Here is a 14814-nt window from a genome sequence, read left to right on the forward strand (position 1 = left end):
TTCATAACTTCTGTTAGTTTCACTGTGTCTGTTTAGGTTCTGTTTCCATGATCTGTCCATTGCTGAGAGTGGGGTGTTGAAGTCTCCCACTATTATTGTGTGAGGTGCAATGTATGCTTTGAGCTTTAGTGAAGTTTCTCTTATGAATGTGGGTGCCCTTGCATTTGGAGCATAGGTGTTCAGAATTGAGAGTTCATCTTGGTAGACTTTTTTTCTCTTTGATGAGTATGAAGTGTCCTTCCTTATCTTTTTTTGATAACTTTGGTTGAAAGTCAATTTTATTCAATACAAGAATGGCTACTCCAGGTTGTTTTTTGGGACAATTTGCTTAGAAAATGTTTTTCCAGCCTTTTATTCTGAGGGAGTGTCTATCTTTGTCACTGAGGTGTGTTTCCTGTATGCAGGATAATGCTGGGTCCTACTTACGTATCCAGTCTGTTAGTCTATGTATTTTTATTGGGGAGTTGAGTCCATTGATATTAAGAGATATTAAGGAATAGTGATAATTGCTTCCTGTTACTTTTGTTGTTAGAGGTGGAATTGTGTTTGTGTGGGTATCCTCTTTTGGGTTTGTTGAAAGAAGATTACGTCCTTGCTTTTCTAGGGTGTAGTCTCCCTCCTTGAGTTGGAGTTTTCCATCTGTTATCCTTTGTAGGGTTGGATTTATGAAAAGATAGTGTGTAAATGTGATTTTGTCATGAATATCTTGGTTTCTCCATCTGTAATAATCAAGAGTTTTGCTGCATTCAGTAGCCTGGGCTGGCATTTATGTTCTCAACAATAAAAGAAACTCTGGGGGAATCACCATCCCTGACCTCAAGCAGTATTACAGAGCAATTGTGATAAAAACTGTGTGGTATTGATACAGAGACAGGCACATAGATCAGTGGAATAGAATTGAAGACCCAGAAATGAACCCACAAACCTATGGTCACTTGGTCTTTGACAAAGGAGCTAAAACCATCCAGTGGGAAAAAAGACAGCATTTTCAACAAATGGTGCTGGTTCAAATGGAGATCAGCATGTAGAAGGATGCAAATTGTTCAATTTTAACTCCTTGTACAAAGCTCAAGTCCAAGTGGATCAAGGACCTCTAAATAAAACCAGATATACTGAAACTAATAGAAGAGAAAGTGGGGAAGAGCTTCAAACACATGGGCACAGGGGAAAATTTCCTGAACTGAACACCAGTGGCTTATGGTCTAAGATCAAGAATCAACAAATGAGACCTCATAAAATTGCAAAGCTTCTTTCTGTAAGGCAAAGGACACTGTCATTAGGACAAAACAGCAACTAACAGATTGGGAAAAGATCTTTACCAATCCTTCATCTGAAAGAGGGCTAATATCTAATATATACAAAGAACTTAAAAAGTTAAACACCAGATAACCAAATATCCCTATTAAAAATGGGGTACAGAGCTAAACAAAGAATTCTCAGCTCAGGAATATCGAATGGCAGAGAAGCACCTAAAAAAATGTTCAACACCCTTAATCATCAGGGAAATGAAAATCAAAACAACCCTGAGATTCCACCTCACACCAGTCAGAATGGCTAAGATCAAAATCTCAGGTAACAGAAGATGCTGGTGAGGATGTAGAGAAAGAAAAACACTTCTCCATTGTTGGTGGGACTGCAAGCTGTTACAACCACTGTGGAAATCAGTCTTGTGGTTCCTCAGAAAACTGGACATAGTACTGCCTGAGGACCCAGCTATACCACTCCTGGGCATACACCCAAAAGATGATTCAACATATAACAAGGACACATGCTCCACTATGTTCATAGCAGCCTTATTTATAATAGCCAGAAGCTGGAAAGAACCCAGATGTCCTTCAACAGAGGAATGGATACAGAAAATGTGGTACATCTACACAATGCAGTACTACCCAGCTATTAAAAACAATGACTTCATGAACTTCATAGGCAAATGGGATGGAACTAGAAAATATCCTGAGTGAGGTAACCCAGACACAAAAGAACTTACATGGTATGTACTCACTGATAAGTGGATATTAGTTCAAAAGCTTGGAATACCCAAGATACAATTCATAGACCACATGAAGCTCAAAGAGAAGGAAGACCAAAATGGGGATGCTTCAGTCCTTCTTAGAAATATTCAAGGCAGGTAGAGGGTGGGAGGGACTTAGGAGGAAGAGAGGAAATGGAAGGGGAAAAGGGGGACAGGATCAGGTATGAGAGGAGACAGGGATGATATACAGAGGGTCAGGAATTTCAACAGAGGTGTGTAGCCATGGGGGATGAAGGACTGGGGGTAACTACCAGCAACTCCCAGATGCCAGGAAAGCAAGAGGCTCCCAGGACCCAACAGGGGTGACATTAGTTGAAATTGCCAACAAAGGGGAGAGAACCTGTAGAGACCATATCCAGAGGTTAGGCAACCCCCCCCCGTTGGGGTAGGGGACACCCACCCTTCTCAAAATTTTAACCCAGAATTGCTCCTGTCTAAAGGAAATACAGGGACAAAGAGTAGAGCAGAGACTGAAGGAAAGGCCATGTAGAGACTGCCCCACCTGGGATCCATCCCACATGCAGCTATCAAATGCAGTCACGGTTACGGATGCCAAGAAGTGCTTGCTGACAGGAGCCTGATATGGATGTACCCCGAGAGACTCTGCCAAGGCCTCACCAGTACAGATGAGGATGCTTGCAGCTAACCATCGGGCTTACCATGGGGCCCAATGGAGGAGTTAGAGAAAGGATTGAAGGAGCTGAAGGGGTTTGCAACCTCATCAGAAGAACAACAATATCAACCAAACAGAAACCCCAGAGCTCCCAGGGACTAAACCACCAACCAACGAGTACACATGGAGGGACCCATGGCTCTAGCCACATATGTAGAAAAAGATGGCCTTGTATGGCTTCAATAGGAGAAGAAGCCCTTGGTCCTGTGAAGGTTGGTTTCCCCAGTGTAGGTGAACGCCAGGACAATGAGGTGGGAGTGAGTGGGTGGGAGTGGGAATATCCTCATAGAAGAAGGGGGAGGGGGTATGGGAGAGGGGGGAACTTGGACAGGGGATAACATTTGAAATGTAAATACATAAAGTATCCAATAAAAATGAAAAAATTAAAAGATTTCAATAGGAAAAAAGAAACCACCACCAAGTAAAATGGAGTGGGCATCACTGACAAGACAACACCTGCATAAGCTTGGAACCGGCTGTCATGCAGTGGGCCGGGTGGAGAGAGGTGCAGATGGGGCTGAGGAATCTGGAACTATGGAATAGAGTAACGCAAAGACTGGGTCACGTGACAGAGTCTTACCCCTACACTAATAAAAGACAGGTAAGAAGTAGAACTGGAGATTACAACAAGCAAGTTTGCATACTAAAGCAGCCGCTGCACCAGCAGAGAACCACAACATAAAACCAGGTAGTAAAGGGGAAAGAAAGGATGGCGATGGCTAAAGTGGCTGGGTATGAACATTTACGAGGTGTCCTTGGAGTCTGAGTCAGTAGAGTTTAGGGACCGGTGGATATGGAGCCAAGGGAGAGAAAAATTCTATCAAGAACGATTTGCGGGCCTGGTAGATAACAACTGTCCAAAACGGGAAACAGTAGCAGGGTCATACCTGGGGAACAAGGAGGTACCTTTTACAAGTCACGGGAGCCAGTGAGTAGCCCCGATGGCTGTGAAGTCCAGAGAGACCTCAGGTCTGAGAGAGCCAAGCAGACAGAATGAAGACCTGCCAGGCAGTGTCCGGTGTAGTCGCAAATACTTTAGAGAAAAGCAGACACAAGGGAAAGAAATGTAGGTTGAGTCACACGTGACGGGATGTAGACACTTTCTGTAGTTGGTACTGGGGAGATAGTGCATGGGTTTGTGTACAGTGGAATTACAAAACTCTGAGGTAGTGAACAGCATGGAGTCAAAACAACACAGCACAGCCACCTTTGGAACCGTCCTTTAGGTCCTGGACAGGGTGGGAGTGGAGTTCAAGGAGATGCTGTCTACCAGGAAATAGTTTGTTATAAACATGATTAATGTCACAGACAGACAGACAAGACAGACAACAACGTAACAGGGCTCTGAGGAGAGCTCATCCCAAAGCACCAGAGCCAGACGGTATGACAGGGTCTCAGGAGAGAGTCAGAGCTCAAGTGGGAGACTGATCTTCTAGCTGAGGAGAAAGGAGGCTTCCCATCGGGAGCCTGCAGCTAAGCTCTGACTCCCAGGCAGGAGGCAGGGGAGTGGTAAGAAGCAGTTTGTGTGTGGTGCACAGAGCTAAAGCCCTCAGGATGTAAAGTCATTTCCCAGGTGGGAAATCCTGACACGGGGATGTCTTTCAGAGACTTACAGAAAGCAGATGGATTCTAACATTATGTTCTTAAACTCCCATCTCTCAGAGGGAAACAGCTAGGTTTTATGTGGGGATGTATCATGAAGGAAACACAAACGTCTGAGGTGGCAGTGGTGACAGGGACAGGCAGCCCTTATGGCATCTCCTGTTGTAAAGCAGTGGTGTTGTCCTCCAGAGTTCCTGCCAAGTAGGCAGGTATCACCGCACTACTCTGGAAATCATGCCTGAGACATTCAAGTCAGTATCGTCTCTACCAATTATTTCTCCGAACACATGTCAGCACGGGGCAATATTAATCTTAATAATTCAGAGACTCAAGTAGACAAATTCATACCCCTGCCTTAATAAGAAATGAAAACTACTGTAACTATATAATGAATTTTACGAGAACAGCAGACATTTAAGGAAACGTGGAGAGTGAAACTGAACACTGAACACTGCACAGCCATCTCCAGCCTCCAGTGTGAGCTAGGCCTGTCATCTGATGTCCCTTTAAACATCCAGCCTAGAGAATCGAGAGAGTTCTGGTTTATCTGTGACCTGGAAATCCATGGGATGTGATCTCCTTACCAGGCCGTTTATTTCTTGGAATCTGGAAAGACACAGAAGGCCTTGCACGTTGCCCCTCTTCCCTTTACCCCGGGTGCCAAGGCTTTAGAACATCACCCGGCACCCAGGTGTGAAACTAAAGTCCTGGGAACTTCTGACCTTTATTTCAGAACTAAATTTCTTCTTCCAAATGTCCTCCGAGACAGAGCTTGTACTCTTATTACCGATCCAGCAAAAAAACGCCTCACTAGAAAATTCAAGGCTATATCGAGATCCTTAGTGGTATTTGTCACAGAGGAATAAGGAAACGAAGGTGGGAAAAGAAGTGATCTCAGTCGCCCGGCTGTGCATGCTGTGACAAAAAGCTGCCCAATCCGGAGGCAATGGCACATGCTTGCTTCTACTTTGCTGTGACACACCCTGACCCAAGGCAACTTGGAGGACAAAGGGTTTGTTTGGGTTATCGTGTCTGAGTGGTGAAGCCATCAGGGCTGAAAGACGGTAACACACAGGGAAGGCAGGGTGGCAGGTACAGAAAGCCAACTGGTCACTGTCATCTCCACTTAAGAAACAGAGCAAGCAAGACATGGGGCCAGACTGTAAAACCCCAAAACCCACCCTGAGGGACCGGTCACCTAAAGGTTCCACAACCTTCCCAGGCTGCATCAGCAGAGGGGGACCGGGTAAACACATGCACCTGTAGGGGGCACTTATATGCAAACCACAGGTGTAGGTAGGGATCAGTTTTTAGATATGTACACAGAATCAATCCATACATCAGTGCACCATATTGTACATCTGTATCTTGCCTAGGCAACCCAGGGGGTCCCCGTAAGACAACAGGAAAGGGCTCGAGTTACGGCTCTGGGATAGAGCAGTTACCTAGCATGTAAGAACCCAGGCTTAATCCCCAGTACTGCTTAAAGGGAAACAAAGGGAAAGGGAGAACGGTGAGTAGTCAATATCTGGGGCAGAAAGTCTAGACGGTCAGCTGACTTCAGTCCTGTGATGCTTTACCACTACTCAGATGTTGGGCTATCCTTATCTACAAATGCTCCTCCGTGTTCATTATCCAGATGACGTCAGGGTCAAGGCAAGTCCCAACAACCATACAATGGTTTACATGCGCCATAAGATGGAGAAGAAATCATGTAGAACTCAATGCTCTTTCCAACATCCTCTTCCACGAACCGCAGCCTGTTAGCTCCGGACCCCACTGCCTCTGAAGACTGCTGTGTATGCACTGCATTTAAAAGTAGCAGTATCGAGCGTCATAAATACTTCCAGAAGAACAGAGGAGGCAGCACATGCCTCTAGTTCCCGCACTCACACGTTAGGGGCTAGCCTGTGCTACTGTGTCTTAGAAACAAAGCAGGTGTTAGCAGTGGAGCCCTTTGCCTACCATGTGCACATGTGCAAGGCCCTAGGTTCAATTAGCGACAAGGGCAGCCCCACGTAAGCTCCTGGCTATTATGGATAAAGAAAGGACGACAATTCAGCAAGAAAGCTGACCTGCCCACCCCCTCCCCCAGTCCCACAAGGCTTGAATGGGACGGAAGTTCTCACGGCAAATAGGAGACGTGGAAAGAGCCGATTTTAATTACAAACTTTATTTGTCCGTCCAGTTCACAGTTTATGCGTGGTACATCCCACCACATCAGCCTTCAGAAGGGCTATTCAGGAGATGGGTGTAGCTTTCTCTGTAAAAGAGCCCCACACTCTAAAATTTTGGTTAGAATCTTCATAGGTTTATAAAAGTACTCTCTGCAAGCGAACTGGATATATTTACATTTACAGCTTAAATTCAAATTTCGGAAAATATGAATCTTTTCATGTTTTTAAACATCCTGGGTTTACTTCTTAAGACTTTCATCTGAATGCCACGTGCTCACGTAAGCCCATCCCTCCTCCCCCAGAAGGAAAAGAAATCGGTTTTGCGATTGCAGGTAGAGGACTCGTTTTCCTTCTGGGCTTTAAAAATTACACAGACAGTGTTCAGCAGGTGTGAGTACAGACACGGAGGAACGGCGGTGGTTTACTAGATGCAGGTACTGAGTTTTTTTTTTTTTTCTGAATCTTGAAACATCCAAAAAGAATTACAGGATATAAACTTAAATTAAATGAGTTATCAGCTTTCTCTTAAAAAGTAACTCAGGGGGTTTAGATTGTGCTACTCAGCGTTTTCTCTAGTGTTAGAGATGACGCAGGCCAGCAGCCTGTATCTTTCCGTGTGCAAAACTCACAGTGATCCCAAGTCCAGCCTCTGTGCTCACAGCCAGTCATGACCACAGAGGGACCCTGGGCCGGCTGGGGCTGTGCCCCCTTCTGAAGGGCATCGCCTCACCCTCCAGTTTGGCAAGAACCACTTAGGAAAAGTGTGCAAGCCTGCTATACCTCGTGGGCTAGTCCAAGCTGACGGTGAGCGGCGTGTGAGTCAACGCACACCCATGTGGTCTTGGTGCTCATCAGAATGAATCCATACCGACTGTCTGAGGTCACCTTGGAATAACAGTCTGAACAGTTTTCCTCATTACACCGCTTAGACTGCAGATGTATGTGCTTACCTCTTCTGCCTTTAAAAATGACTAGTTATTAATAAATGATAAACTTCAAATACTGCCAGAAAAAAAGGAAAGGGGGGGGGCTGTGTGGAAGCAGCCAAGGTTACCCGCCTGGGAATTATTACTCTGTACATATATAGAGCTGTACCACTGGTACGCCAGTCAAATAAATACTCAGAGGGGCCTTCTCTGACCTCCCTTCTCTGCAGTGCCCGGGACACCAGAGCTCCCGTGTTGCTTCTGTGCCCGTGTTTGGCATCTGTTTCTTCTGTCAAGCTATGCCTCGCTTCCAGCACGGTAAGGTATGCAAGGGGGGGGGGTGAGAGTCAGCAGAGGTGAGCCCAGGGTGAGGGTGGGGAGGGGGAACCACAAGCCCACCAGACAGGGTCTTGTTTCTTCATAAGATAAGGCACTGGCAGAAAATTTCTTAGGTAAAAGGCTGCGTAAGAATCTCTTGCCATTTACAAAAAGAAATGTTGTCATTCCTAAGTGGTCAGGTATCCAGGCTCAGTTAGGTGAACCCTGAAGGACCAAGGGCTGATCCCTCCAAACTCCACGACTAGCAAAGCATTCCGATTCATTCAGAGGCCTTATGGCACATTAGGAGAGAGGGGAAGGGAAACAGTCTGGGCACAAAAAAGGTATCAGACACTGCCCGTCCGTCACTCGCCACTCAGTGGGACAGCTCAGGAGCCTCCTCATGAGTGCCGCCTCAGGACTCCACACTCCCTGGATGTAAGGTGACCAGATGGGTGAATCTATCTGCTTTCCCTTTGAGCTCATCATGCACAACGTTTAGATGCTACCAGCAACAGTCACCAGGAGCCTAGAGAAGCCCTTCCCTAGGGCTCCGCCTCAGACTTCCAAGAGAGAGCTACTTCATGTTCTCAATGACAGCGATGTCTTCACCAGCACAGTGTGGTGTCAGACCGTTCAGATAGATGCTCTCAGCCTTCAGCAAGGGAGGCAGGACTTCCCTCTCGCTGGTCAGGTGGTTCACCGACAGGGTCCTCCTACACGGAGTCAGTTCCTGGTTGTGGTTACCCGCCAGCTCTGCAGAGAGCTTCCGCTTCACGGACGTGGCACGCTGGAACTTGTCATAGATCTCCACACTCAGCCGCCTCCTTGTTTCCTTGAACTCGGCTGTGACATTGGCTGTCCACTCAGCGGCATGCGCTCTGAACTCTCCCACCTGGAGCATGGAGGTCAAGAAAAGAGAAGCCATCAACATGGGAGCCACATCGCGTGTGATTCTTGCATTATTTGGGGGATTTATTGAGAAGTTTTCTATGCTCTCACAGTGACCGTGATTAGCAGCCATACAGAAGCTACTCCCTATATAATTGGCTCGAAAATATTATGAACATAAACTCGAGAGATAAAATTATATTTATAAGGCCTTAGCCACACGTGTGTGTGTGTGTGTGTGTGTGTGCATGTGTGTGCAATAGTCGTGTCACAGAAATAGCATATGTGAAGTCAGGTGCAATGGGGAATACATGATTAATAATCCAAGAACTGTGGAGGCTGAGGCAGGTGTTTTGATTAGATTTACTAGCTGGCCAGCCTAACCTAGCTGAGAGCTCTGGGCCAGGGAGAGACTCTATCTCATTAATTAACCAATTAATTAATTAAAATAGAAGCCACCTGAGAAACATCTGAGGTTAACCTCTGGCTACCACACATGTGCGCACACACCTGCACACATACATAAAGACATTTCAAACGCTATAAAAAAGGAAATCTCTTAATCTGTCCCTAAATCTTCGGGGTGTCATCTATTGCTTTCATCTGCCTGTAGTTACAAGGACTGTGATGTAGAACGTAGAACGGGTCATTATAGAGACAGCAGGACTGAGGAAGAGAATGAAGTGTTAGCCTAGGTGTACTGCTATTAGCTTGAGATGCAACCCAGTGTTTAGAACTCAAAAACACTGGGCAACCTTTGTGTCCAACCTGGAGTTGCCACTTAGGAATTCTCAGTGCCTAAATGAACAAGAAGATACATTATTTCTGTAGTGGAAGAGCAAAGAGAAACAAACTTGCAAGTTTGTTCTGAGGTTGGCTTGAGGAACCATGAAGTTCAAGGCAGTTCCTTCAATGAGTACCTATGGAAGGGCAGAAGCCTTTTGGCCTGCCTGATCTACCAACAATTACACAGTTAGTGCCAACCTAACAGCCTAGCTGAGGCTACAAACTTTACCAACCACAAGGAACTATAGAAATGGTTCTGAGCACATACAAACCAAAGACCCCACTCAACCACAAGGACCTATAGAAATGGTTCTGAGCACATACAAACCAAAGACCCCACTCCGTGACCTAAGCCACTCACAGGTACATTTTGTATCCTAAAAATAGAAGAAAGACAAATCTTTGAGGGACTCCATGGTCCCCTTGTGAACAAAGCAGGCTTTGTCATCGGGAATGATTGTTTTTCAGGGGGAGGTCCTAACAGGAAGCTTTTCTCCATTTTCCTCAGCTTCCTGGATGATGGGGCGGGGGGTCCAGGGTGTTAAGCTACCTTGTCTTCTCTTGCCTGGTAAGCAAATTAACAGAAGTTCTGTTCTGTTTCATCTTTAGATGTTGACTTCTGTTTTCAACGCTGACATCGGAAAATTAATTGATGGTTTCTACATTCCCATCCATTTCTGAATAAGGATGGATAAAGATATTTACTATAATCTGACATGCGTGGGTGTGTGTACATGTGCCAGGTCATAGATATTAATATATATGTGGGCACAAACATCATAGGGACATTAAATACCCTCTGAATGTGGTAAATGACAGGTGGGTCACTTTCACACACAACTTTAAGATTTCTTTAATCTCCTCCTCCAAGGCAGGAGAGGGGTAGAAAGACAATAAGAGTTGGGGTCGAGGGTACCCATAGCACAACAATATATACAGGGCACATGGAAGTCAGAGCAGCTGTGACTCTGCACAAGACCTGTGCATGGTCAAGCCAGCCTGAAGTCTAGCAAGGATCAGGGAGGGACTCATAAAGTCCCATCCCTATCCCTACCTGAGCAGCAAATGATTAGAGATTGATGACTGTTGGTGAATAAGGGGAGAGTCAGTGTCCATCAGGGTATCCCCCCAACCCCCAAGAAGCTACTCGTGTAGATGCCCTACATCCGTGTGCATACAAGCAACATTAAGTGGATACTTTGTGTTTAAACAAAAGAGCATGTGATATTGGAAGTGAAAGTCATGAGGTGAACATGGAAGAAACAGAGTGGATTTGATTAAGACATAATATATACACAAATGAATGTGAAATAAAACATGTTTTAGAAAATAAGCAATCATTTGCTATCTTGGTCTCCCCCTGGTGGGGGTGAGGTGGGGAGGCAAACTCTATGGCCCATGCAGTTGAGATCAAACCTATGGTTACCTCTGGGGCAGCAAGCAAAGAGGCGCTCAAAGGACAGCAGTTGAGCCTGCAGGTGAGGACTGCCACACATGGACGAGTGACTACACTTAACCTTGATCTGGGGAGAGGGAGCTGTTGGGTTTTCATCAGCTTGATAGAAGCTATAGTCATCTGAGAAGAGGGAACCTCCTTTGAGGAATGGCCATCATCAGATTGGCCTATAGGCAAATCTATGGGGCGTTCTCTTGACTAATAATCGATGTGGAAGGGTTTAGCCCACTGTGGGTGGTGCCATTCCCAGGCAGGTGGTCCTGGCTGCTGTAAGAAAGGCTGAGTAAGAAATCCAGTAAGCAGTATCATTCCTCCATGGTCTCTGCTTCACTTCCTGTCTCCAGGGTCCTTCCTGGTGCACTAAAAGGTATAAGGCAAAGAAATCCTTCCCTCTCCAAATTGCTTTTGGTCTTGATATTTATCACAGCAATAAAAGCAAGTGAGTACAGGAATACCCTTGGGCTAGCAGAGCAGAGGGAGTGTATGCTGGTGACACATTCAGTCTTAGATTTGGTTCCCTGTGAATCTCACACACAGTGATAAATCACCATCCACCGTTCATACTGGGTTTCTATTCCTTAACCAGGTATCTTCCTGCCCGGGTTAACGGTGTGCCCAGCTCATACTGCCTTCATGTCTTGAGTGCCTCCTGTCTGACAGAGTGAAGGGCCTGGTGTGATACACAAACACCGTCCTGCAGGTTTGAGATAGCACATTTAACAGGAAAAGTTAAAAGATCTTCTTTCAAACAATTCACAGACCATGTGAAGCTCAAGATGAAGGAAGACCAAAGTGTGAATGCTTCAGTCCTTCTTAGAAGGGAGAGCAAAATACTCACGGGAGGAAATACAGGAATAAAGAGTGGAACAGTAACTGAAGAAAAGGTCATGCAGAGACTGCCCCACCTAGGGATCCATTTCATATGCAGCCATCAAACCCAGTCACCCTTGCTGATGCCAAGAAGTGCTTGCTGACAGGAGCCCGAGATAGCTGTCTTCTGAGAGGCTCTGCCAGAGCCTGACAAATACAGATGAGGATGCTTGCCCCTAACCACCAGACTGACCACAGGGAACCCAATGGAGGAGTTAGAGAACAGACTGAAGGAGCTGAAGGGGTTTGCAATCCCATAGGAAGAACGACAATATCAACCAACCAGACCCCACCAAAGCTCCCAGGGACTAAACCACCAACCAAAGAGTACCCATGGCTCCAGCTGCAAATGTAGCAGAGGATGCCTTGTGTGGCATCAATGGGAGGAGAAGCTCTTGGTTCTTTGAAGGCTCATTTCCCCAGCATAGGGGAATGCCAGGGCATTGAGGTGGGAGTGGGTGGGAGGGAGTGGGAGCATCTTCCTAGAAGCAGGAAGAGGGGGGAGAGGAGGTGTAGGGGGAGGGGATAACATTTGAAATGTAAACCCATAAAATATCCAATAAAAAAACTGCTTTCTCTGCAACTCCAACTTAAATTGAAAGGCAAATTACAGCTTAAAGATTAAATATTGCCTTTAGTAAGATCTGAAGAAGAAGAAGAAGAAGAAGAAGAAGAAGAAGAAGAAGAAGAAGAAGAAGAAGAAGAAGGAGAAGGAGAAGAAGAAGAAGAAGAAGGAGAAGGAGAAGAACAAGAAGGAGAAGAAGAAAAAGAAGAAGAAGAGGAAGAGGAGGAAGAAGAGGAGGAGAGAAGAAGAAGAAGAAGAAGAAGAAGAAGAAGAAGAAGAAGAAGAAGAAGAAGAAGAAGAAGAAGAAGAAGAAGAAGAAGAAGAAGAAGAAGAAAAAATAATAATAATGTTCACATCAAGGTCTCTCTGACCCGGAACTCAGTGTCCTTAAGCTTTCCAAGTGCTAGGTTAATTGTAAGCTTGCCCCTTGGCAGTGCCTGGTGTAAAATTTGTGTTATTACTGATTCTACCTGATTGTCCTACTGCTGATGATTTTATGGAGGAATTTGCCTGCTCTATTTCATAATTCATGATTATCCAAGAGAAAGAACACCAAAGGACACTCTCTCTCCTCCTTTATGAGTTTTCCATAGCAGGAAGTTTAATTTAATAAACTAAGCAAACTACATTCCCTGTGTAAGTAAGTGACGAAAGAATCAGATACGACAAGTAACTTATTGCTAGCCCTATCCCAAAAGGTTGCTACCCTTCTTGAAGACTCACTTCCCCTTTGTCAACATTCTCTCTCTCTCTCTCTCTCCTCTCTCTCTCTCCCTCCCCTCTCCCTGCCTCCCTCTCTCTCATCCTGCAAAATGAACTTTTACCGTAAAAGTTATACTTTGCTTCTCAAAAGTCAACTGTTACTCTTTTCACGGGTTAATTTCCTGTTGTCTCTAGCTAGAATATAACTAGTATCTCCTCCCCACAGGTACCGAGTATGCAGCAGACATCCAGTAAATGTCTCTTGGGTTAGTGAGCACATCATGTAAAGCACTCCCCTCAATCTGACATACCGGTGATAAAAGTTGATAAAAGTCATGAAGCCCACATGCTGCTGTTTTTCTCTTCCTGTATTTGCTAACCTTATTTTCTTCCTTTTCCATATTTTGTAAGGATAAAAAAGTGCCTGGTAAACAAATTGTTTTGCAAATGTCTGCATTTCAAACCAGTCTGGACCCCTTTCCATGTGAGTCCCTGTTTCCCCTCCCAGTTTCTGTCAGTGATCTAACAGTGAGTGTGCCAAGGCTTCGATGTGCCATGTCCCCAATGTGCTCCTGGTTTTGAAGACTTGGTCCTCAGATGGTGGCAATGTTTTTGAAGGCTATAGGAGCTTAAGAGACTGAGCGGGGGCAGGGCTTAAGCCTTCATGGCCTGGCTTCACTTCCTATCCACTCTCTGCTTCCTGCTTGCCAATGCAGTATGACCAGCTGGCTGGAACCCTGCTGTCATGCCTGCCCCACTGTGATATATACCCTGCTTGAACTGTGACCCCTCAAGTAAAACTACCCTCCCCTCCCTTCTGCTCCCCTTCTTCTCCCCTCTCCTCCCCTCCCCTCCTTTCCTCTCCCCTTTACTTCCTTCCCCTCCCCTCTTTTCCCTCCCCTCCTCTCTCCTCCCCTTCTCTGTCCTTTCCCCTCTCCTCCCTCTTCTCCCCTCCCCTGAAGTCTCTTCACATTCCCTATCCTTCCTCCCTCACTGTCTCTCGCCCTCCCTCATTCCTTTTTTGTTCAGTTGGTTTTTCTGGTGTTTTATCTCAGAAGGCACAGCAAGCCGTGGAGTAACAGATAGGATGGCACTGTGACTTCGTATTGCCGGGTATCTGGGCAGATGTTCTTTAGTCTGAGTGCTGTTAGAAGTGACACTTAGTCAACCCTCCTGACCCACATTGTTGCTAACATTTCCTGGTTGTCACTGCAACTGGGAGCAGAGACATACTACCTTTCACTTTTGCAGACATGAGTTTTCTTCCTTCCTTTTCCTTCCTTCCTTCCTTCCTTCCTTCCTTCCTTCCTTCCTTCCTTCCTTCCTTCCTTCCTTCCTTCCTTCCTTCTTTCTTTCTTTCTTTCTTTCTTTCTTTCTTTCTTTCTTTCTTTCTTTTTTTTTGGTCTGATTTTCACTAGGGAAGCAAACCCCAAGTTCAAATCCTCAGTCTACCACCTGTCACTCCACATGTGTGTTTCTCAAGCCTCTGCTTTGGGATAATGTTCTTTGTGGATTGGAGACAATAGAACCTCCCCTATACAGTGCAATAACAACACACACACACACACACACACACACACACACACACAAAATGCAGCAACAGCAAGCATATATACACACCATATAAACTTCTGGGATATGGCATAATCCCTCCCAGACCAGTGTTAAGGAAGATAGCTCCTTTCCTGAATTCTAACTGAGAATTATTTGCAGACAGAATTTGTGGCAGCTCCACTACTATCGTTTTTTTTTTTTTTTTCCTTTTTTGCATACCCTTACACACACAAACTCTGCCTTTCCACATCAGAAATAAGAC

At 45.5% G+C, this 14814-nt stretch overlaps 1 protein-coding gene across 1 annotated transcript in view; it reads right to left on the reverse strand.

Moving 5' to 3' along the window:
* Positions 1-7738: 7738 nt before the first annotated feature.
* Positions 7739-14814, reverse strand: part of Kcnk2 (potassium two pore domain channel subfamily K member 2) — a 133930-nt gene continuing 126854 nt past the window's right edge. Inside the window, exon 7 of the mRNA XM_032914929.1 lies at positions 7739-8623. Coding sequence (XP_032770820.1) covers positions 8306-8623 — 318 coding nt within the window. The 3' untranslated portion in view covers positions 7739-8305. The remainder of the gene's footprint in view (positions 8624-14814) is intronic.

Source organism: Rattus rattus, chromosome 10 (assembly GCF_011064425.1).
Source record: "Rattus rattus isolate New Zealand chromosome 10, Rrattus_CSIRO_v1, whole genome shotgun sequence".
Taxonomy (NCBI): domain Eukaryota; kingdom Metazoa; phylum Chordata; class Mammalia; order Rodentia; family Muridae; genus Rattus; species Rattus rattus.